The sequence below is a fragment of the Nycticebus coucang genome, chromosome 10 (assembly GCF_027406575.1).
Source record: "Nycticebus coucang isolate mNycCou1 chromosome 10, mNycCou1.pri, whole genome shotgun sequence".
Taxonomy (NCBI): Eukaryota; Metazoa; Chordata; class Mammalia; order Primates; family Lorisidae; genus Nycticebus; species Nycticebus coucang.
Window position 1 is genome coordinate 113,579,546 of NC_069789.1, and position 25,791 is coordinate 113,605,336.

Here is a 25,791-nt window from a genome sequence, read left to right on the forward strand (position 1 = left end):
TTTAATTACTAGTTTACAGATATCCTGAGGCCCCTATGTCACCCTCTCACCACAGATGGGAAAGTTAGATTAAGGATTAAGTAAATCTGAAATAGGACACTTTCTGTAATAGCTGAGACTTCTTTCCTTCTTGCTGCAAATCGGCTTGTATATTTCCTTTCAGGTTCTTTCTGACACCAGGAAAATTGCATTTCTAGTCCCCCGCCTCCCACCCCCATTCTATTTCCTAGAGACAACTCTTGTTAAAATGTTAATGTAGGCTCTTTTCACAAGATGGACCTGAAAGTGAAGAAGGAAGCTCCTGCCCCTCCCAAAGCCAAAACCAAAGCAAAGGCATTGAAGGCCAAGAAGGCAGTGCTAAAAGACATCGACAGCCACAAAAAAAAAAAAAAAAAAGAATATCTGTGTATCACCCACCTTCCGGTGGCCAAAGACTCTGAGGCTCCGGAGGCAGCCCATATATCCTCAGAAGAACGGCCCCAGGAGAAACAAGCTTGACCATTATGCCATCATCAAGTTCCCCCTGACCACTGAGTCTGCCATGAAGAAGATAGAAGACAGCAACACACTTCCGTTCATTGTGGATGTCAAAGCCAACAAGCACTAGATCAAACAGGCTGTGAAGAAGCTTTATGACATTGATGTGGCCAAGGTCAACACCCTGATCAGGCCTGATGGTGAAAAGAAGGCATATGTTCAACTGGTTCCTGATTACTATGCTTTGGATGTTGCCAACAAAATTGGGATCATCTAAAGCAAGTCCAGCTGGCCAATTCTAAATATATAACTTTTCACCGTAAAAAAAAAAAAGTTAATGTATTACCATTTTTATCTTTTTCTCTGTGCTTAATTTTCACAATTCAGATAAACTGTGGAAACAGTGTAATTTGCTATTTTAATTTTATATTCAAAACATTTCCATAATACAAATTCTGTCAGTAAAAATCTTTTTAATGGCTTAAAGTAGTATATAAACAAAAGAGAAATTATAAGTGGAATCAGATTTTTTTTTTAAGAGACTGAGTCTCACTTTGTCACTCTTGGTAGTGTCATGTCGTCTCAGCTCACAGCAACCTCCAATTCCTGGGCTTAGGTGATTCTCTTGGCTCAGCCTCCCGAGTAGCTGGGACTACAGGCACCCATCACAACACCTGGCTACTTTTTGTTGCAGTTTGGCTGGGGCCAGGTTTGAACCCGCCACCTTCAGTATATGGGGCCGGGGCCCTACCCACTGTGCCACAGGTGCCGCCCCTGGAATCAGATTTAAAAAATATATATATGGATTGCATTGGAATATTTAAAGGTGTTATTACTACTTTTAGGATCATGTTAGGATTTGACATTTACCCAAAGGTGTGCTTCCCTGACTCTTATCTACTGTTTTTTTACTTTTATTGCAGTTATAAAATAGGACTTTTTAAAACCTTTTATGTCATGTTCTTCTAATTTTCTGTTACAGGAGCAAGTTTAAAATAGTATATTTTATTTTTGGTTACCTCACAGAAGTTTTGTTATTAAGTTTTTTCCAACTCAACATTTTATTATGAAAAAATTCCAAATACATAGCAAAGTTGTATACATTTTGTAGTGAACAAATATCCAACATTTAGAATGTATTGTTAACGTTTTATTATATTTTCTTTATCTACCTCTATTCAGAGATTCATGGGGTTAGGACATGTATGCATCTTTTGCTTGGACACAATTCAGCCCACATGATACCCATACAAACAGGTATATGGACACATGATTTTAAGGAAAAATTGTCTGGATCTTCACCTTCTCTAGGATCCCAAAATTGATGTCCCTGAGAAGCTGCCCTCCATTGAGGCTTTGGGATGTGCTGCTTTTCCCAAATTTCCCTTTCTCATTCATACTACTTCTACTTCAGAGAAGAAAGGCATACCAGCCCCATCCAAACCATTGTTTTATTGACCTGGGTTGTAAAGCACTAAATAAAGGAAGAGTTAAAAATATTGCCCTTGACTCAAGGGGAGTTCACAGCAGAGAGAATGTATTACCCAAATGAACATACTCTTTACCCTATGCATCCTGGTCCCCTAGGAGCAAGTGAGTCCAAGTGAAGGAAGGAAGAAGAGGTTCCTGGACTTGGATATCATCATTTTGGGGAAAACTTGACCAGACGCTGAGATTTTTTGGCCAAAACTTAGGGCAAAAAGACAGCATCTCAAATACTGGGTAATTCTCAGAAGAAAATGACAAAGGCCCAGGTGACTTTTGGTTTATTTTATTCTTAACTTGATTCCCTGCTAGATTTGTGGAAGCCTGAAGAAATCTAGTCATTTAAATGAAAAGTGTAAAATTGGGGCAAAGGGGGTCTAGGGAGAAATAAGCTTAAACCATACCTTTACAGTCAGGATAAACTGGAATCAGGAATACTGGGAGTGCCAAAAAAGTGTATACACATTTTAAGCGGTTACCTAGGTATTACTTTTTGAGGTTGAATTGAATTTCGGTAGCACTGTGTAGAATGACATTCACTCAAAAGATGGTGTTAATCAAATAAATGGAAGTGACACCATGTGACAGGTAGGAAAGTCAAAAAAAAAAAAAACGGTGGAAGCATGAGTGTCATTCAAGGCAAGTCATGTCAAGCAATCCACCTGTCCCCGGCCTTCTACATGCTGATAATACAAGGCTATTTTGAAATAGCATTTGAAATTAGAGAACACTGTGGAAGTACAATGACAGTACAGGCATAAGTATGTCACGGAGCTTTCAACACACTGAACAAGTGCACACATTCATGGTAAGTTTCAAATGCATGGTGGTGCAATACTAGTGGACACTTTGGTCAATGTTGCTCAAGCTGTAGTTCGCTGAAATCATAAGTGTCTGAACATCAAGAGTAACCACTTTGAGCACCTCTTTTAATTGCAGAAGTCAAATGTGACTTGTATTCATCTTTTGTTATTGATTTACATCGAGTATTACAATGTAAACACAATTTTTTCCTCTCAAATCGTATACACATTTTTTTTGGCATCCTCTGTATATTGTTCATGAGTTCATATTATCTGACAGGACTCCATGGGTTGTGTTAACTGTCAACTCAATCCAATATTTTTAACATCATATCCCCAAAATCATAGTGAGTTGCTTGATATGCACTGACTCTGAGGACAAAGCAGATCAGTTCCTTTCTTGGGAAATTTCTTTCTTTCTTTTCTTCTTTGGAGACAGTCTTACTCCATTGCCCTAGGTAGAATGCTGTGGCATCGTAGCTCACAGCAACCTCAAAGTCTTAGGCTCAAGCCATCCTCTGGTTTCAGCCTTTCAAATAGCTGGGACTACTGACGCCCACTACAATGCCTGACTAGTTTTTCTATTTTTACTAGAGATGGTGTCTCATTTTTACTCAGCTGGTCTGGAACTCCTGAGCGCAAGCAATCCATCTGTCCCCGGCCTCCTAGATGCTGATAATACAGACATGAGCCACCATGCCTAGCCAACAGCATTCTTCTAAACCATATACAGGCAGGTGTTGTGTGGCTGTTTCTTATGAGATTATTTAGAGTGCGAGAATTTAGTGGACGTAGTTTTTCGGTCAGGTAGCCTGTATGCCCAGCTCTATTGCAGTCTGGCTTTATCCATGAATAAACTGAATTCCCTAGAAAATGGAAGGTCTGCATATTATAGAAACTTATGATTTGTTCAATTAATGGATAATTGTACAGTTACAGAATATTTTATTACTATCACTTTAGTTGACCCTTGAACAACACAGATTTGAACTGCACAGGTCCATGAATACTCTGATTTTTTTCAGCCAAAGGCAAATCCAAATTACAGTATTCTTGGGACATGAAACCCGAGTATGAGGAGGGCCAGTTTTTGTATAAGCAGGTTCCAGAGGGCCAACTGTGGGGCATGAGTATGTGTAGATTTTTGTATAAGCGGGGGACTCTGGAACCAGATCCCCACATATACCAGAGGATGACTGTATATATACAGCCTATAAAAGTGAGAAGACCACCTTCTTTTATATTCTTTCTCAGTAAATAGAAAAATACTTCATATTAAACAGGACTGAGTTTTTACAGGAATTGCTGACATTGGACGATGTGGCTGTGGAGTTCACCTGACAGGAGTGGCAGCTCCTGGGCCCTGCTCAGAAGGACCTTTACTGGGACGTGATGTTGGAGAACTACAGCAACCTGGTGTCAGTGGGTGAAGACAGCTGCCCTGTGTCATTCAGAGAGTGCCTTTGCTTTCTCAGCTCAGCTTTAGTATGTCTGTCATGCTCTCAGGTGGTAGATTCTTAGCCCCTTCTCTGGTCCCAGATGAGGCGACATAATCTCTCATCTTAGAAATAAGCCTTTAATTTGCAGACATGCAATTCATGCGGTCCCTAAAATTTACCTTAATCCTATCATCAGAGACACACAGTGCGGTTCATTGAGCCTGCCTTCTCTTATTTCCTATGAACAGGGTATCAAGCCATCAAACCTGATGGACTGTCCAAGTTGCAATGAAGAAAACACTATGGACATTAGAAGGTGAAATCCACAGTTATATCCATCCAGGTGAGTGAGGGAACTAGCAAGAGGGGACGGCAGTAGAAATCCCGTTCTGGTCATTTAGAGAAGGTACTGCAATCAAGAGAGTATAGGGAGACAGAAACAGCTGCCACAGATCCTTCTCCCCACACGAGAGCTCTTTTTCTTTTCAGTTTAGAGGATTACACACCCCCTTTATTTCTTCTCAGAACTAATCCCTATTCATTTCTTCTTAGATGTTGGTGTTTCCCCTTAGGTGGTTGTTATTTGGATTTTCAAGTCTTTCCATTCCTCTTCATCACTCGTCAGAGGGTCATTGGGTGTTTCTAAGGGTAGAACAAGAAACTTTTTCTCTCTACTCTCACAGTCACTCAGCATCACATGCTGATACCAGATGTGAAAGGGCTGTTTCCCCACACACTAAGCAAACAAATGTCCAGCAGATACCAGCTAATTTAATCCAATTTGATCCAATTCTGACACTATCCACCTGGTCATAGTGCCAGATCCCACAGGTTAAGGGCTCAGTCCAAGATTGTCCCTCTCTTCAGATGCCAGTCCCAAGTTCCAGATCATGACCTAAACTTCTAACCAACTGGCTGTAAAGTAGAGTTTCCATGACCTCCTTAAGTTCAGTTTATTTGTTAGAGCAGCTCACAAAACTCAGGGGAATACTAGGTCTATTTCGTACTTGTGTTTAGGGAATGTAGTAGCAACATGCATTTATTTGCTTCCTTAGCTTTTCTTTTACCCCTTCTGAGCTGCTTCAAAGGTTCTGTTCTCATCCTCTGTTCTATCTCATAGGTCTCTAAACTGTTTTCTCATTTCATTACAATGAAAATCAAGTCCTCAAAATGGTTTACAAGACTCTACATGACCTACCAGTTGCCTACACCGTCAACCTAATCTCCAGTCATCTCTCCTGTTGCTCACACCACTCTATCCACACATACTTTCTTGATGTCCCTCAGATATACTCCTGCCTTGGGCTGTGAACTTCTCATTCACTCCACTTGTCACCTGAGAAACCTACCCAGGTCACTCATCTGTCTGTGGACTCCCTTCAATTTTGTTACTGGATTCTTTTCCCTAAAGCTTTCCTTTTCCTCAGTATAGTATAATGACGTAAAAATTTCTTTTATCAAAGACTCAAGTCCCTATTCTCCAAGAAGAGGGGGCATAAACATAACAAAAATAAATACATACAGCTTGGCGCCTGTAGCACAGTGGTTATGGCGCCAGTCACATACACCAAGTTTGGCGGATTCAATCCTGGCATTGGGCCAGCTAACCAACAATGACAACTGCAACAAGAAAATAGCCAGGCTTTGTGGTGGGCGCCTGTAGTCCCAGCTACTTGGGAGGCTGAGACAAGACAATCGCTTAAGCCCAAGAGTTTGAGGTTGCTGTGAGCTGTGACACCATAGCACTCTGCTGAGGGCAACGTAGTGAGACTCTGTTTCAAAAAATAAATCAATCAATCAATAATAAAATAAAATAAAAATTTGAAAAATAAATAAATACACAGATCCTCTGGTAATGAAATTGCTATGACCCTCCTCTGCCCCACTCCCACATACTCCACCCCCACATTCCCCACACCGCCCTCCCCCCCTCCCCCCCCCCCCCCGCTGCTCCAGGACATCAGCTGGGACAATGGGTAGTAAGGCTTTGGGCTGCTCTTGGAGAAAAAGGAGTGTCTCTCTACACACCTGCCCACAGTTTTTGTCACCTCTCCCCACCTCAAATTCTTTAGTGAGTCTTGTTATCTTTCTTTCCATATAAATCCTGATTTCATTTAGTTCTCATCATTGCCTTTGCTACCTCAAACCACTATCACATTTGTAACTGTCTAGTTTTTTCCTTTACTTGGTTGTTTATTCTCTTTCTTTTTCTCTACCAAGAGTATGACTTCACTGAAAATAAAGAATATTTGTGTTTTCCCAACACCAGCACCAGGCCTGGCATGTGGTGGTAGCCATTTCATGAGGATGTGTTGAAAAAATGTATGTGTCCCTGCTCCCTCTGTGGTCCAGTGCTCACAGGGCCCTCCTTGTATTTTCCTGTTTCCAAAGCCCTATTTAGAAAGCAGCCAAACCTATATTTATTCATTGTGAATAATCTACTCCTTTTTTACACTGATGGCTATTACCTTTTGGTGTCTTGGTTTTTTTTAATATTACTGTGTTTTTAGCTATGTTTAAGAGATAAGGAGTTATTGTTTAGTACACACAGAGTTTTTCATGTGGGGAAGATAAAACAGCTCCGGATAGATGACAGTGGTTGCACAACAGTGTGAATGTACTTAACACCACATATCTATATGTTTACAAAAGGCTAAAAAGCAAATTTTGTCTTTCATATATTAATTGCAATACAATTTTTTAAAAAGTTAAAAAAGAGTGCTAGGGAATATTTAAACTTGAAATTTCTTTTGTATGTATACTATAGTGTTTCCACTAAAAAGAGCTAGCACTCCCAAGGCATTTTTGAAGCAATTTTACTCCACATGATGCTCATGGAAGGACTCATTATTCTTTCTTAGAAATTGAGAAAGCTGGCTTGGTGCCTGTAGCTCAACCAGCTAAGGCACCAGCCACATACACCAAAGCTGGTGGTTCAAATCCAGCCCAGGACTGCCAAACAACCATGACAATAACAACAACAACAACAACAAAAATAGCCAGGGATTGTGGCGGGCACCTGTAGTCCCAGCTACTTGGGAGGCTGAGGCAAGAGAATCACTTGAGCCCAGGAGTTGAAGGTTGCTGTGATGCCACCACACTCTACCCAGGGCAACAGCTTGAAGCTCTGTCTCAAACAAACAAACAAAAAAAAAGAAATTGATAAAGCTGATAATCACTGGCAGCAGCACTTAGAAAACCAAAGAATGCTAAAGAGGATGGAGCAATGCTATGAACATGGAAACACTTTGAAGTCTTATTTAGGTTCAAGCAACCAGAGCAGAAGGTGTGACATAAAAGAACCCACACAGTTTAGTGGAGCACTGAGAGCCTTTCTCCAGGACAATGATGAGCATACTCATGCTGAAATTGAATTCCATGAAAGTAGAAAACCTATGAGCACTAAGTCATGATTTACTTAAACACCAGAGAACACACAATGCAGAGAAAGCCCACGAATGTACTGAATGTGAGAAAACTTTCCTCAATAAGTCTCAGCTCATGGCACATAAGTGAATTCATACAGGAAAGAAACCCCATAGATGTGGTGTCTGTGGGAAAACCTTCTATAAGAAGTTCAGGCTCACAGAATATTAGAGAACAAAGAGGAGGAATGCCATGAGTGCAGTGAATGTAGGAAAGCCTTCCCTAGGAAATCTCAGCTTAATGAACATCAGAAGACACATACAGGAAATAAGCCCCATTAGTGCAGTGAATGTGGGAAAGCCTTCTCCAGAAAATGCTCATCATACATCAGCGAACTCACACAAGTGAGAAACCCTGTGTATGAATGTGGGAAAGGCTTCACTCAGAAGAGCAATCTTAATATACATCTACAAACTCACACTAGGGAGATGGATGCACAGAATGTGGTAAGGTCTTCAGCCAGAAGGCTGGCCTCATAGCACACCAGAGGTATCACATGGGAAAGACTTCTTTTGTATGTGCTGAATGTGGACAAGCCTGTTCACAGAAGTCAGGACTCATTAGACATCAAAGAAATCACTCAGGAGAGAAACCCTATAAATCAATGGTTCTCTACTTTCCTAATGCCACAGCCCTTTAATACAGTTCCTGTGAGTTGCAACCCACAGGTTGAGAACAGCTGCTATAAATGCAGTGATTATGAGAAAAACTTTACTACAAAAACAATGCTCATTGTACATTATAGAACTCACACAGGAGGGAGACCCTGTAGATGTGATGAGGGTTAGAAAGCTTATTTCTACATGTCTTGCCTTGTGAAACATAAAAGAACACAAGGCAGAAACGTGGAGATTCAGGGAAAGTGGACAATCCTTGCACAGTGAGTCGTAGCCTGTTAGGGACTAATAAACTTATGCAGGGGAAAGCCCTGCTAATATGGTGACTGTCCAGGTATCTTTGGTAGCCCTCAGATGTCATTAAACATCAGTAGGCTCCTAGTAAATAGGAACATACTCCTTGTTGCACAGCCAGTTGCCAGATGTGCACTCTTAGGAGATAACAGAATTCCTACAGGAGAAAAACCTTACAAATGCAGTCAATTTGGTAATGCCCCTGGTAGTCATTTACATCTTTTTTTTTCTTTTGAGACAGAGTCTCACTTCGTTGCCCTTGGTAGAGTGCCACGGTGTCACAGTTCACAGCAACCTCCAACTCTTGGGCTCATGCGATCCCCTTGCCTTAGTTTTCCTATTTTTAGTGGAGATGGAGGTCTTCCTTTTTGCTCAGGCTTGTTTTGAACTCATGAGCTCAATCAATTCATCCACCTCGGATCCCAGAGTGCTAGGATTACAGGTGGGAGGCACTGTGCCCACCCGGACTCAAGAGATGCTCTTGTTTCAGCCTCCTGAGTAGCCAGGACCACAGGCACCCACCACAACATCTGGCTATTTTTTAGAGATGGGGTCTCACTCTGGCTCAGGATAGTCTTGAACCTGTGAGCTCAGGCAATCCACCTGCCTCAGCCTCCCAGAATGCTAGGATTACAGGTATGAGCCACCTCACCTGGCCTCAGTTACATCTTTTATGTCAGAAACACATAGGAAAAATCTTGTATATTCAATGTTGAAAAGCCTTCAGCAAAAATGTCTAGCTAATTATTTGGTTTAAGTGTAAACTCTGAAGTCCTATGAAGGCAGAAACTAGGAGAGCCTCTTTTGCAATATGGAACTTGTCATCAGTGGCCATCATGGGCTAAAGTGAGTTCATAATGAGTAAGCAGAGAGAAACTTCTGGGAAGGCAGTGAATGTGGCCGGGTTTCAGTGCTATATTCTGCCTCATAAACAGGTGAAACTGTATAGAAATGAAACACTGCAAACACACTGTGAAGTGCCTGGAGCAAAATATTGAAGTATTCTTGAAGTGAAGAAGCCCTGTGGAAATGAGGAATGTTTGAGAGCTTTCTTTTGCATCTCTAACCTCATTATACATCAGCTAATACACCTAATGTATATTTTTGATTGTGAGTTGGTTTTTAGGTACCAACTGTAGGAGTTAATACATGAAGGATATTAGCGTTGACATACCCTTTTTGACCTCTTGTCACATTGTTAGTGGGAATCACAATGCACTTGCTGTAAAGAGGATAGCAAATCAGTTAACTTCATGTGAAATTGCCAAAAGAATGTAAATCTCCATGAAGGTTCTTTTTGTCTTTGTTTCTAGCTTTTGTATCCCCAGCATGCACAGTAGTATTTGACACATAGGTAGAGAGTCATTGCATGAATAAGCGAAGGAATGATCACTCCCTTTACTTTAAAGCCTCTCTGAATCTTGTTGCTTAATTACAGGGTGAAGGTTTGGTGCTGGAACACATCAGTTTAGCTGATCAGTCTTCAATACTGAACAGAATCAGTCCCCTTTTCAGAGTTTTTGATTTCAGGAATTTCCCATCTTCGTGGATGTAAAGGCGAGTGCTGCTTTTGGCTTCTCCAGGGGTGGGGGAAAGGGAGAACCACGCTTTTCCATTGGCCCTGCCCCTTCTGTGCACCCCTGATCAACCGTGCTCCACATTCTCCTCCACGCTAAGTATAACAAAAGCTTTAACGCGCCCTCATTTTACCCACTGTGACTGACTTCTTTGGAGGCGTCTCTTAATCTTAAGCAGTCTTCCGACGCTTTCTCCACAAACCTCTACTCCTACCCAAAGCCAAAAAGTCTTTGAAAATGACTGGGGTGAAAGCAAAATTCAAGTTGATCTCACGACCTTGGTGTCTTCAGAGTTGTGAGTTGCTAGTGTGATTCCAGATCTTGGCTCCAGAGGATACCTATTTTATTTAGGCAACCAGAAGCATTCTCAGGATAACAGCCCCTCCAACTGTTGTTGCTCGAGGTTCCTTCCTCTTGAAATTCCTGTGCGGCTGCTGCGCCTACTTGCTTTCTATCCATCTTTAACATCCTGGCGCCTAAAAGTACGCGACCATCTCTATCCAGCAGGCGTATAAGGGCAAGCTAGAGTCCCAGATACGCTAAGCAGTTTGTGTAGCGCTCCCGGCCAATGTCGTGGAATCGAGGTCCAGGGCTTCAGGTGGTCTGGAAATAGAAATGCTTCGTTTTCAGTTGCTCCTCCTACTCAGAACCTTCCTAGGTAAATGAAAAACAGGGAAACTTCTACTGCCGTACTGCTTAAAGGTTCGGGCAACCATCCTCGATCTGGACGCAGACATATTGCGTCATAAGGGGGAGGCATAGGAGCGCCGGATTCCAGGTAGCTGGAAAGACATTCTATGGTCCTTGCCGGCCGCCGTCTCCCGAACATCCGGGAGTCCTATCTGCAGTGTGAGTGGTTGCTGGGCGGCTGGCGCAGAAGCAAGTGTTTGCAGAAGCGGGTCCTGTGATTCATTCGTCTGTCATCTGTCACGTCTGTATTGGGTTTTAAGAATAGTTCCGAGCGAGTAGGGGCTCTCTGTTGCGGGAAGCGAACGGGAGTCCTCGCTGGGGGTTTCTCCGCGGAGAGGGGGCTAGTGGGCTCGGCGTTGGGACGGGCACTTGGCAGGTCTTTGTTACAGAGTAACGTTGGGGGGAGTGAGTCGCGTCACCGTGGAGGACTGCTTAGGACAATTCCGAGTTCACTGTTATCATTTGCTTAGTTTTAAAAATGAGGTGTTTGAGATATGTAGGCGTATGTGTGTGTGTGTTTGTTTTAGTCTAAGGAAGTAGGCACTCCATTCCTAGTCTCTCATGAACTTAGAACAAAAGTAATGTCAAATTTTATGTAATGTTTTTTCAGTATCTAGATAGTCATGTGGCTTTTCTCTTCTGACTTAAAGTTTTTTTAATTGGATACTTTGGCTGCTAATCTTACATCCTTTGTTTAGAAAATTCCTATTTTATTTAGGCAACCATCCTGGGAATTTGACCTTAACCTTAGTTTAGTAGGAAATCCAGATTAGTCTTACCAGTCAGGGTGTTTCCATTGCCATTCTCAGTTTCATCGATATGTTTCAGGCTTGGGCATTTCGTGCAACTCTGATCTATGATGTGTGAGAGAAAGTCTGCCACAAACTTCTGGGAAATAGTTGGGTCCTGGATGGTCCACCCCTGGAGATCTCAGCTCCAACACATTCATGCATAACTGCCTCTTCTGCCTCCCAGCTGTCCACATGGAGTTCTGTATTTGAGTTGGGCATCACTCTTTATGGACTGGCAATGCAGGGGAGATGGAAGGGCTGAGTATGAGATAAGCAATCTTAGGATTGGAGGTGGAGATGTATTTACTAGCAGCTCAGAAAATGGGTTGGCCATGAGTCCTCTGGGTGTGGAAGGTACAGGAAAGCTAGAAAGTCTTTGAGAATGAATTACTGGGGTGAAAGCAAAATTCAAATTGATCTCATGATCTTGGTGTCTTCAGAGTTGTGAATTGCTAGTGTGACTCCAGATCTTGCCTCCTGAGGATGTTGGTCTCTGATCTGCTGCTTCCGGGACAAGAATGGGGCTTTCTTTGCATTTCTGCTTGTGTGGAAGGAGCTGGTGGAGCGTGCACAGTGAATGTTACATGGGGTGATTGTAGGGGCTCTGTTTTTCAGCCCTAAGTGTATGGCCACCCTGTAGTATGAGGTACTGGAAGTCAAGTTCTAAAAGTAAGTGTGAAAGAAAACAGATTTGCATTGTGAATCTGGTAGAACTTGGGAAATGTCACAATGGAGAGAGCCAGATGGGATTCAAATTCCCACATTGCTGATTAGGAAGGATGTTAACCTATGTAACACAATTCACCTCCCCCAGCCTCAGCTTACTCATGTTTAAGCTGGAAATAAAATAGTATTGAGGATTAAATAAGGCAAAACATGTTTTGTTTTGTTTTTAGTACCTTGCTCTTTGAACTGGAGTAATTGCCCCAGTACAGTAAACAAAAAATTTGGGAGCATGTGAGTGCAGGTCTATATATTGTCTTTCCTAAAATTGCTCCATGTGAGAACTTGGCAGTGGACAAGAGCATCAGGTGGTTTTTGTTTACCATTTTCTCTTTTCCATCCCAACTTTACCAAAAAAGACATTCCAGCGTGTGGCATGGTAGCTCATGCCTGTAATCCTAGCACTCTGGGAGGCCGAGATGGGTGGATTGCTTGAGCTCATGAGTTCAAGACCAGCCTGAGCAAAAGTGAGACCCTATTTCTACTAAAAGTAGAAAAACTGAGGCAAGAGAATCGCTTGAGCCTGAGTTGGAGGTTGCTGTGAGCAATCATGTCATGGCACTCTACCCAGGGCGACAGCTTGAGACTGTCTCAAAAAAAAAATTCTTTTTGTCCATTTCATATCTCCCTCTGGAGCACCACCCCATAATGTCAGAGCTTCCAGAGTGTTATGGAGACAGATGAAATATTGAGACTTTATGTTAGTCTGAGTCCAAAGGCAGTAGGAGAATTACAGTCCTTGAGGCATGTCCTATTATAATTTAATTTGGTCTTGAATCCACTGGTTCTGTTCTACAGGAACAAGACATTTTAAGCAATAGAAAAAGGAAGTTCCAGGCTGGGGAGATCATTGTTTCTGGTGGTTGCTGTGACCTAGGATACCTGATCACAACTGCCGGGAAGATCTGGAGTAGAGAGAACCCAGAGAACACACTAGAGCTGGTAGCCTTAAGAACAGAAGAAAATGACCAAGGCCCAGGTAAGGCTTATTTGACTGTTTTATCCTTTATTTCCTAATAAAAATCAAGAGCTGTCAGAAGATAAATTTAAATTATAATCTTAAAGCCCAGGCAAATTAAGAAGTGAGATATGTAGAGGGTGGGGTTTGTGCAAAACTCAACACTGGAACACATCTGAATTCTTGTGTTGCCTCAGCTTTGAACTATGTCTCTTTTTTGGGTAGCTGTAATAACAAGAAAAAACATCAAAATTGTCATGATTTACATTGTCTGTGGGGAGAAGGCAAGGATTTCTTCAGGGGAAGTAAACACTTTATTTTTCATAGATGTTAATCTTATCAGAGAGGTTTTGTGCTAAACAGTGCCCTCATTGTAGGCCTTACAATAAAGGCAAAGGATGTGTCCTGTTGGCTTTTCTTATTGTGGCCCTTGGAGTCAGCTAAGCAGGTAGTAGTACTAAAGCACAGTGGGATTGGACAAACTTCTTCAAAAACAGCATATGTTGGCCAGATTTGATGGCTCACACCTGTAATCCCAACACTTTGGGGAGACCAAAGTGGGATGACCATTTGAGCCCAGGAGTTTGAGGTTGTAGTGAGCTATGATAGCACCATTATGCTCCAGTCTGGTTGACAGTGTAAAACCATGTGCTTTCGCTCTTAAAAAAAAAAAAAAAAGGTACAAAAAGCAGCAATAGAATGAATGGGCTGCTTGACCTTGTGTGGGCTTCTGTGAGTAAGAATTCACTTAATCAAATTTTTGATGTGGACTTGACAGGAGCAAGATAAAAGTTACACTGCTTGGAGGACATATACAATATTGACAGTGCTTCTTTCTCATCTTCTTAACCCCTAGTCCACAAAATGCAGTCAGCACCAATTATTCTTGTTTGGTCTTTGTATTTTTAATTACTTAGATGATTCATGGTTTTGCATGCAAGAGGTTCAAGCAAATGGAAGTATCTTTACCAAAAGACAAAACCCCCCTTAACCCTCTTCCTGCCCAGACTCCAACCCGAAGAGTAATAAAAAGTCAATAGTTTGGGTTTCTATCCAGTCCCTTTTTATGATAGGCATGTGATATATCTATGTTTGTATACCTCTCTGTATACACACATATATATACTTACACATTCCAGTGCAATCTGAGGTGAATATCAACAGATGATGTGGAAAAGAGGGACAGGGATAAGTTCTGATCCCTTCCTCCATAATAAATTATGCCCACTGTGACTATTTCACATAACATAGAAACATGGAATTCCACAAATTCTTCCTACCCTAATATACATGTAACTATAAATTCTTAAAATTTTTTATGTCTTGGATAATATATATATAATTTGAAGACGAGTTTTTTATTTTAGGGGGTGCCTTAAAGATCATTGATATCTACATATATATACATTTACCTTGTTGATTTCAACATTTGTGTAGTATATTATAGTTGGAGGTTCTGTTATTTAACCCCTCTGTTTTTGACACACATTTGCGTTCTTGATAGTTCTTTAATACTATAAACAAAGAAATAAGGCTAGGCCTCATGGCTCACACCTGTAATCCTAGTGCTGAGGCAGGTGGATTGCTTGAGCTTAGGAGTTGAAGACTAGCCAGAGCAAGAATGAGATCCCATCTGTACTAAAAGTAGAAAAACTAGCGAGGCATAGTGGTGGGCACCTGTAGTCCTAGCTACTTGGGAGGCTGAAGCTAGAGGATCACTTGAGCCCATGATTTTAAGGTTGCTGTGTATTGTGATCCCATGTTACTCTACTCAGGGTGACAGAGTAAGATTCTGTCTCCAAAAAAAGACATAAAACACATTCTTACTGCATATTGTTTTATATTTATGCAAAGATTGCTTTAGTAGTGCTTTATTAGGGTAGGAAGAATTTGTGGAATTCCATATTTCTATTTTATGTGAAATAGTCACAGTGTGCATAATTTATTACAGAGGAAGGAATCAGAACTTATCCCTGTCCCTCTTTTCCACATCATCTGTTGATATTCACCTCAGATTGCATTGGAATATGTTATTATAGGAATCATTGTCATTTGAGGATGTGGCTGTGGACTTCACCAGGGAGGAGTGGCAGTTTTTGGACCTGTCTCAGAAGATCTTATACAAGGAAGTAATGTTGGAGAACTTCAGCAACCTAGTATCAGTAGGTAAGGACAGCATCAGAGTCAGTTACCTTTTCTTTCTCATTGGGTGAAATTGTAGAGTCCCTTAAATATTTAATGATTTAGAGTAAGGCGTTGTATGTTGTAGACTTTTTTATTGTGGTAAAGTATATATAACATAAAATGTACCATCTTAATCATTTTTTTTTTTTTTTTGAGACAGAGTCTCACTATGTCACTCTGGGTAGAGTGCTGTGGCGTCACAGCTCATAGCAACCTCAAACTCTTGGACTTAAGCAATTCTCTTGCCTCAGCCTCCCAAGTAGCAGTCATCTTAATCATTTTTAAGTATGCACTTTGGTGGGATTACTTGCATGCGCAATATTGTACAACCACCACCATTATCTATCTTCATAACTCTGTAACAGAAAACTGAAATTCTATACCCATGAAACAGTAACTACCCATTCCTTCCACCTTCCTCTAGCCCCTGGCAATCCCATTTCTACTTTCTGTCTCTATGATTTTGATTACTCTAAGTACCTCATGTAAATGTCATCATATAGTGTTTGTCTTTTTGTGACTGGCTTATTTCACTTAGCATAATGTCCTCATCCATGATGTCAGAATCTCCCTCCTTTTTAAAGCTGTATATGGCTCAAGCAACTAATGCACCAGCCACATACACCAGAGCTGGCGGGTTCAAATCCAGCCCATACCTGCCAAACAATGATAACTACAACCAAAAAATAGCCAGGCGTTGTGGCAGGCACCTGTGGTCCCAGCTACTTGGGAGGCTGAGGCAAGAGAATCGCTTAAGCCCTGGAGTTGGAGGTTGCTGTGAGCTGTGATGCCCTGACACTCTACCCAGGGTGACAGCTTGAGGCTCTGTCTCAAAAAATAAAAAATAAAGCTGAATAAAATTCTCTTATATATATGTACCATGTTTTTCTTATCCATTCATCTATCAGTGAACACTTAATTGGGTTACTTCCATGTTTAACTCTTATGAATAATGCTGCTGTGAACATGGGGTGTACAAATATATCTCTTAAAAACCCTGCTTTCCGTACTTTTGGGTATATACCCAGAAATGGAATTGCTAGCATATGGTGATTCTATTGTTAATTTTTTGAGAAACTGTTTTTGATAGCGGCAGTACCAGTCCACATTCCAGGAGCACATAAGGTTACACTTTCTGCATATCTTCACCAATACTTGTTTTCTGTTTCATTTTGTTTTTGTTTTTATTTGGTAGGGTTTTTTTGTTTGTTTTTTGAGACAGAGTCTTGCTTTGTCACTCTTGGTAGAGTGCCATGGTGTCATAGCTCACAGCAACCTCAAACTCCTAGGCTTAAGCAATTCTCTTGCCTCAACCTACCAAGTAGCTGGGACTTCAGGCACTCGCCACAGCGCCCACTATTTTTAGAGATGAGGTCTCACTCTGGCTCAGGCTGGTCTCAAACCTGTGAGCTCAGACAATCCAATTTCCTCAGCCTCTCAAGTGCTGGGATTATAGGCGTGAGCCACTGCACCCAGCCTGGGGGTTTTGTTTTTAAGTTTTTCTCTGTGTTTTGTTTTATCTTTTGATTTTAGCCATCCTCATTGGTGGAAAGTGTTTCATAGACTTTTATTTTTCCCCTTGGCCCAAAGTATATGTGCTCTTTTTCTGAGTAAAATGTTTTTACTCTGTGAAAGTACTGATACAAGTAATGTGGTTATATACAAGTAATTTAACTCTCTCTAGTCTTCATGGATTCCCTGAGCATACATACTTGGTGCAAGTTTTCAGTGATTTCTTTTTCTTTTATTAAGTCATATACGCATAGATCATGAATACATTTATGCATTTGTGGGGTACCGTGTGTTGATTTTTTATACAATTTGGAATGCTTACATCAAACTAATTAATATAGCTTTCACCTCATTTACTTAATTATTGTGTTAAGACATTTAGTATTATTATTATTATTAGAGACAGAGTCTCACTTTATTGCCCTAGTTAGAGTGCTGTGGCATCACAGCTCACAGCAACCTCCAGCTCTTGGGCTTAGGCGATTCTCTTGCCTCAGCCTCCCAAGTGGCTAGGACGACAGGCACCCGCCACAATGCCCAGCTAAAGACATTTATGTTTTATACTTGGTAGATTTAACTTGTACCCTTGCTGTATGCTCCATAGGTGTGGTCCCATCATTTACCCTTCCTCTATCGAACCTCCCCAATCCCCTCCCACCTGCCTCTACTTCTCTTTTGAGGCAGAATCTCACTATGTCACCCTCTGTAGAGTGCTATGGTGTCACAGCTCACAGCAAACTCCACCTCTTGGGCTTAAGTGATTCTCTTGCCTCAGCCTCTTGAGTAGCTGGGTCTACAGGCACCTGCCACAATGCCCGGCTGTTTTTTGGTTGCATTTGTCATTGTTCTTTAGCAGGCCTGGGCTGGGCTCAAATCTGCCACCTTCAATGTATGTGGCCGGCACCCTACTCACTGAGCTACAGGCGCCAAGCCAAGTTTTCAGTGATTTCCTGTTTACAGGGTATCACGGTATCAAACCTGATTCATTCTTCAAGTTGGAAGAAGGAAAACTCCCATGGATAGTAGGAATAGCATATAGCCAAACCTGTCCAGGTGAGAGAGTGAAAACTAAGAAAAAAGGGAGATGTCATGAAAATCCCAGTTGGTCAGTGAAGGGTTGATATTTTTGTTTTGTTTTGTTTTGTTTGTTTGTTTCTTTTTGAGACAGAGTCTCAAGCTGTTGCCCTGGGTAGAGTGCTGTGGTATCACAGCTCATAGTAAACTCAAACTCTTGGGCTTAAGTGATTCTCTTGCCTCAGCCACCCAAGTAGCTGGAACTACAGGCATCTGCCACAATGCCCAGCTATTTTTTGGTTGTAGTTGTCATTGTCATTGTTTGGTGGTCCTGGGCTGGATTCGAACCTGCCAGCTCCTGTGTATGTGGCTGGTGCCCTAGCTGCTTGAGCTACAGGCACTGAGCCGGTTGATAGTTTTGAAATGCTGTTTAGGGAACTTCCTAATCGGTAACCAGAACCCTAATCAAAGCCTTTCTGCATCTTTGTTTATCCCTCGTGGGGCTGTTATTCTTTACCTACTATCAAAAGGTAATGTCCTTCTTTTTTCTGTTTTCTGGATCTGATTGCAGTTCATCTCATCTAGCTAGAACCTTGATTTCTTACCCAGTTCTGGTGTTCCCAGCCTGCTCATGGCTTGTCTCACTTCCTGTTCTCCACTTTACTTGCTTTGAAATTCCCCTCACCACCCACATAGATGGCTTTGTACTTAGCACTGCCCTTTCCTGAGGCATATCCCTGCCCATTTTGATTTTCTTTCCTGATAATCATCCCTCCTTAGTTCATGTGAAAGCCCTCCACACCTGGTCTCTCAGGGCACCTCTTAACATTTCACCCCCTGCTCTCCTGCCTTTTCATCTTCTGTCATCTGCTTAATTCTCATATCAAAAGTTTAATTCATTCTCAAAACCTGAGCTCTATGTCTTCTACGAAGACTCCCACAGTGACATTCTGCTAATGCCTAATCAGCACTCTCATTCACTGTATGTTGTCAGCCACCAGAATGGCTACCTGTATGTGAAGCCTGAATCCTCTCTTCTGGATATCCACCATCATAGAGTATGCTCGTGTACACTACAGATTCAAGCTCTGTCTGCTGACAGATAGTCTGAAGTTGGCATCTCCCTTTCTGTTGCCACGCCTGCCCTCTAATTCTGTATTTTGCCTACATCTAGGACAGTAATCCTCTAAAAGCTTTCTTCCTTTGGCTTCAGTGTCAGAAATTGGGGTCATCTTTCCTCCTGGCATAGGGTCTGCTATTCTGTGGGCCATGCTGATATCTGGTTGTCTTGAGTCTTTCCTGCTTACTCTGTACTATTTCTGGAAGTCTCTGCTGCTCCTGTTAATTCTTACCATTTTGAAGGCCTTTGGAAAATTCCACTCTCAATTTCCATCTCAGGGTAGGCCATGGTAATTTAGACTTGCATTGGCCTCATTATAGTATACACTGACTGAATTCTGTTTTTCTGTTAGATTTGTTCTGATGTTCTAACTGTATTTTTCTGTGGATAGGGGCCATTAAAGCAGTGGAACTTGATGAGAAGACATGAGGAGGGGGGGTTGGTTGAAAAAGTAAGAGGTCCCAACCTGAGTAAAAATTAGACTCTGTCCTTACTGAAAATAGAAAAATTAGCTAGATGTCATCACAGGCATATGTACTCCCAGCTACTCAGGAGCCTGAGGCAAGAGGATCACTTGAGCCCAGGAGTTTGAAGTTGCTGTGACCTATGATGCCACGGCACTCCAACCTGAGTGATAGGGTAACGTTCTGTCTAAAAAAAAGAAAAAGCAAGAGGTGCACACATATTTAGAGATTGAGATAAGAGCCCAACCAAGTAGAATATGTAGTATCAGAGACATGGTAAGTGGAGAGTCAGATGTTTTAGAAACAAGTGTCAAAATTATTCCAAGGAAGAAGAAGGGATATGTTTTGTTGAATGCTGTAGCCAACATCAAATAATATAAGGACTGGTGTTCATGCATTTGATCATGTTGCCCCATTTTACATCCACATACTGCCCCCTTTCACCGTGAGCTCTCATTTTACTTCCATGAAGCTGTTTATTTATTTTATTTTTTTTTTTTTTAGAGACAGAGACTCACTCTATCGCCCTTGGTAGAGTGCTGTGGCATCACAGCTCACAGCAACCTCCAACTCCTGGGCTTAGGAGATTCTTTTGCCTTAGCTTCCCAAGTAGCTGGGACCACAGGTGCCTGCCACAACGCCCAGCTGTTTTTTGTTGCAGTTTGGCCGGGGCCAGGCTTGAACCCTCCATCCTTGGTATATGAGGCCAGTGCCCCACCCACTGAGCCACAGATGCTGCCCACATGAAGCAGTTTTTGACTACTCCAGGACACACTTGGAACTTCTTTTTTCCTGATTTCTATGTGCTTGGTATCTATATCATACTGATGCAGTGATGGTCATATATTGGACTGTATGTGAGTAGTTTTACTGGTTAGTATGAGGCCACCTGTGTTTCCATATAGAGAAAAGGCTCTGTGTCTTATTCTTACACTACATGGTAATTCACAGACACTATCACTTGCATGCATTCATCACATCTCTCTTGAATGCAGGGTTTTTTTTGTTATTGTTTCATTTAGTTTTACAATTTTGTTTTTTAATCATGAATGTGTGTAGACTGTGTTGGAGCATTTTCAAACTATAGGCTATGTCTCTTGAGATTCTGATTTTCTAGATAGGGGGAGTGACCTGAGCATATGAAGTTAGAAAGCTTTTCAGGGGATTCTCCTTTGACTTCTGTAGTTGAAGACCCAGCATTCTAATAGGCTTCAAGAGAGAGTCTAGTGTAATGAAGGACATAGGTGCATATGATTTTAAAACTTATAGCATTTGAGTGTGAGACATTTTTGTGTACTTCAAGGCTATGCAAAGTGATTTATCAAACAGAGACTGTTTTGCAAAGCATTTCAGAGAGAATAAAGTACTATTTTTGTAAGCATGATAAAATAATTTCCATAAAAAGAATAGCTGGATTTTGCTGTCTTTCTTCATCTTTCCTAAGTGGTCTCATCTAGTCCATTCAGTTCCAAATATTTAAATAGTGTTTGTACACATATTCTCATGACTTAAAATTGTTGAGTCTAGAACTTTCTCCACTCTCAGATCTCCTGGGATACTTGATATTCTCTGTTGAATATGTATTATCTGTTTCAAACCAGATGAGCTTTAAATGGAGCACTTGATTCCCCTCAAATGTCAGACCTAAGCTCTAATCTTCCTCATTTTGTTAAATGGAACCAGCACCTGCATAGAGGCTGAAGCCACCTAGTGAGGAGCTGTTCCACTATTCTTCCCTTTTTTGCCTCCAACATTCATTCTAACAGTTAGTCTTATCTTTTTCTCCTCTATGTGTTGTCTTTTCCTTTTCTGTACTGTGTTCGTTTTTCACATTTCTCCATCCTCATTGTAATTATTTATGCTTAGACTGTGTGAACTCCACTATAGTCTCCTGCCTATTCTATAATTTTTATCTCCAATTCATCCTCCATAGAATAGTCATGTGACTTTTTGGAAGTATCAATTCAGAACACGTTTTCTTGCCAAAAAATGTTTGATGGATTACTGCTGCTGTTCTTAGCATAAATTCCAATTTCTAACCAAGTCTTTCTACAAAATCTCTATGTTCTCAATTCTACCAGCCTTGCCGAACTTAGGTTTCTACCTCACTCAAGCTCAGGAGAGTCCAAATACACCAGGTTTCTCTTATATTTCTTGATCATGCTTGAGCTTTTTCTTTCTCTGAGTTTTTGCACTGGGCTGTTCCCTTCTCTTGGAATGTTCTTCATTTTGTTCTTTGCATAACATTGCATGTTCTTACCCTTTACTTTTCTAGTGGATGACTGTTTTATCTAGAATTGACCTGTGACTATGATGTCACTTCTGTTATAGTGTTTGTCACATTCTGTAATCCTCTTACTTATTTGCTTACGTATTATTCTGTCTTTGTACTAGAATGACAGCTTCATGGAGACAGAGTGTCCCAAATACATGCCCTTTCAGTGTGTATTGGATGAAACCCCTCCATCTGTTTTTAATGTATTCAAGTTACGATATGTTTCTATTTCTATCAGCATTTTTCAAGGTCCTATTTGGAAATCAGCCCAAGTTATATTTATTCATTATAGACAATCCATCATTGTTTCTGACATATCTGTTTTTCCTTTTACTGTTTTTTTTTTTTTTTCTTTTGCACTTTTTGGCCAGGGCTGGGTTTGAATCACCCACCTCTGGCATATGGGGCCGGTGCCCTACTCCTTTGAGCCACAGGCGCCACCCTTCCTTTTGCTGTTTTATTCTTTTGTTTTTTTTTTTGAGATTGAGTCTCACTTTGTCACCCTCACTTTGTAGAGTGCTGTGGCATCATAGATCATAGCAACCTCAGACTCATGGGCTTAACCAATTCTCTTGTCTCAGCCGCCCAAGTAGATGGGACTACAGGTGCCTGCTGCAATGCCCAGCTATTTTTAGAGACGAGGTCTCACCCTGGCTCAGGCTGGTCCCAGAGTGCTAGGATTACAAGTGTGAGCCATACAATACTGTTCTTTTTCACAAGCATGGGATATATTCCTCTTAGACTGGGATCTTATAAAAGCTAGCTAAAATCATGGCATTTTTGTATCTCCTCTGGCTTCCCTCAAAATTATCATAGATACATGTTGGAGAGTGACCATTTCTTCTAGGAAAAATTAATATGCAAAAAGCTGAAGTTAGCTTAAAAGTTTAGGAAGATGTCAGCAAAATTATGCCCTTGGAAATAATTTTGATTTATGCAAAAGTATTCTGTCTTTAATGCAAAGATATAATAAGTTTGACTCACATTTTAAAAATTTGAAATTCCATTTAGGTTTTGTTATCCAGAATAGAAGATATGCAGGAAAAGATTCTGATGAATTCAGTGGATGTGGGAAATCATGTCTCCATATCAAGCATGATAAAACTCTTACTGAAATTAAATACCATGGATGTGTTAAACCCAGTAGCACTAAATCATGGCTCACTGACCATCAAAACACTTATGCAGGAAAGAAACTGCATGAATGCAGTGATTGTGGGAAGGCCTTCTGCAAGAAAGAACAGCTTATTAGACATCAGAGAACCGAAAGAAGAGAGAAGCCTCATGGATGCAATGAATGTGGGAAAACATTCATGAGGAAGATTCAGCTCACTGAACATCAGAGAACTCACACAGGAGAGAAACCCTATGAATGTATGGACTGTGAAAAAGCCTTCTCCAGAAAGTCACAGTTCATGGTACATCAAAGAACTCATACAGGAGAGAAACCCTATAGATGTAGTGAATGTGGAAAAGCCTTCACCTGGAAATGCCTGCTCAATAGACACCAGAGATCTCATACTGGAGAGAAACTCTGTGGGTGCAGTGTGTGCGGGAAGGCCTTTTCTCAGAAGGCTTACCTCATCGCACATCAGAGACTTCACACAGGAGAGAAGCCTTATGAATGCAGTGAATGTGGAAGAACCTTCTATTTTAAGTCCGACCTTACCAAACATCAGAGAATTCATACAGGAGAGAAACCTTATGAATGTAGTGAATGTGAGAAAGCCTTTAGAAGCAAGTCAAAGCTCATTCAGCATCAGCGAACTCATACTGGAGAGAGACCATATTCATGCAGTGAATGTGGCAAAGCCTTTGCCCAGATGTCAGTCCTCATTAAACATAAGAAAACTCATACAAGAGAAAAAGTTATACATTCACTGAAGGTGGAGAAACCTTCCTCAGGGTGTCATACCTCTTTATATATGAGCAAAGTCATACAAGAACAAAACCTTGTAGACACAGTCCTGCAGAAACGCCTTCCTTAGGGACCCCACCCTTATTAAACATCAGTGAGCTTCTACGGAGTAGAAATGTAGTGATTGTGGAACAATCTTTTCCAAGAAGTCAAGCCTTAGTAGATAATCAGGAGTTTGAACAGGGACTAAGCCTTGCAAATGAAGTGAATGTGACACCTTCGGTAATAAATTATGTCTTATATGTTGCAGATACTATGTAAGAGAAAATTCTCTAATACTAGAAAAGTGGCAAAGTCTTTAGCAAGAATCATCCAGTCATTGTATGTCAGCATACATGCCCATTTAGAGCAGAAACGCTATGGATGTAGTGGGTATGGAGGATGATTCTGTGTGAAATTAGATTTACTAAACATGGGTAAAATGATATTGGGTAGAAAATGCAGCTATTATAGGTAAGCTTTTGCCTGGAAGTGAATCTCAATTGGTATCAAGAAACTGTTACAGAAATATTTAGGAAAGATTGTAATGATGTTTTTAGTGCTAAATTTTACCTCACGGTGTGTCAGAAATACAGAAAGACAACTATAGACAGTGGATACTAAAAACATTTTTAGTAAAATATAGGAGAATTTTCTTTTCTTTTTTTTTTTTTAAGACAGAGTCTCACTATGTTGCCCACCATAGAGTGTCGTGATGTCACAGCTCATAGCAACCTCAAACTCTTGGGCTTAAGCGATTCTGTTGCCTCAGCCTCCCAAGTAGCTGGGACTACAGGCACCCACCAAAATGGCCGGCTATTTTTTTTTTTTTTTTTTTTTGGTCATTGTCATTATTGTTTAGCAGCCCCAGGCTGGGTTCAAACTCACCAGCCCTGGTATATGTGGCCAGCACCATAACCACAGATCTACAGGTGCTGAGTCAAAAATATAGGTGAATTTATAGAAAAGAGAAACCCCTGAAAGTGAGAAATGATGGAAATTATCCAGACTCATTCATGTATCACTCATTTATAAATGCAATATTGAACACTACTAATTTTATTATGTAATGAAAACGTATGAGCATAATGAATGTGGAAGAATAACAATGTTAGTTTTTTATGGCACCTCACCAAACTACCACAAATTTGATGGCTTAACACAAAAATTATCTTGCAGTTCTGGAGATCTGACATCCAAACTGCATCTCACTGAGCTAAATTAAGCTGTTGGCAGGGCTCTATTTCTTTTTGGAGGGTGGAGGAGAGAATCTGTTTCTTTGCCCTATTGCTTCTAGAAGCTGCCCAAATTCTGTGGTTTGCGGCCTCCCTCCATCGTCAAAGCCGGAAATGGCCAATCAGCTCTTTCATCCTCTAATACTTTGTTCTTCTGCCTCCCTCTTCCATGTTTAAGGACCCTTCTGATTATATTGGGACCACCAGATAAACCAGGATTATCTTCCTATCTTAAAAACCAGATAAACCAAGATTATCTCCCTATCTTAAAATCATCTGATTAGAAACCTTAGCTCAACCTGTTGCCTTAATTCATCTTTGCCACATAATTTGACACATTCATGGATTCTGGGGATTAGGATATGAACATCTTTGGGAAGCCATTCTGCCTTTCACAACAATGCTAGATATCAGAAAATTCACACTGATAAATTCCCACCTAGCCGTTAAGTAAATTTGGTAAAGTATATTTATCTATGATAATTACAATGCAAATGTTTTAACATTTTTTATTTTAGAATCTTATGCTGTGATTTTTATATGTGAATGTCATGATGTGCTCTTGAAATATTTAAATCATCAGCACCGGAGCAGAACTCTTACATGCCCTAAAAGAACATGAGATTGATGCTCCTTGAAATATTGCTAAATGTAAATTTGTATCTATTCTGAAATTGCATAAATTAACATATTCTGAGTATGGAATTAATGTGACATAATGCATCTAAATACTGACCAAATCTTTCACAGCCAATTCTAATAATCCCTTTTTCTTTAACAGTGTCTAATGTATATACCTCCCACTTCAAA

General features: G+C 40.8%; 1 protein-coding gene across 1 annotated transcript; it reads left to right on the plus strand.

The window, feature by feature from the left end:
• The first annotated feature begins 8,058 nt into the window (after nucleotides 1-8,058).
• Nucleotides 8,059-25,528, plus strand: ZNF577 (zinc finger protein 577). The gene is given in 5 exon segments (XM_053606136.1): nucleotides 8,059-8,076; nucleotides 10,881-10,967; nucleotides 13,121-13,301; nucleotides 22,861-23,811; nucleotides 23,814-25,528. Coding segments are annotated over 5 exon segments (1,452 nt in total). The 3' UTR covers nucleotides 24,029-25,528.
• The last annotated feature ends 263 nt before the right edge of the window (nucleotides 25,529-25,791 follow it).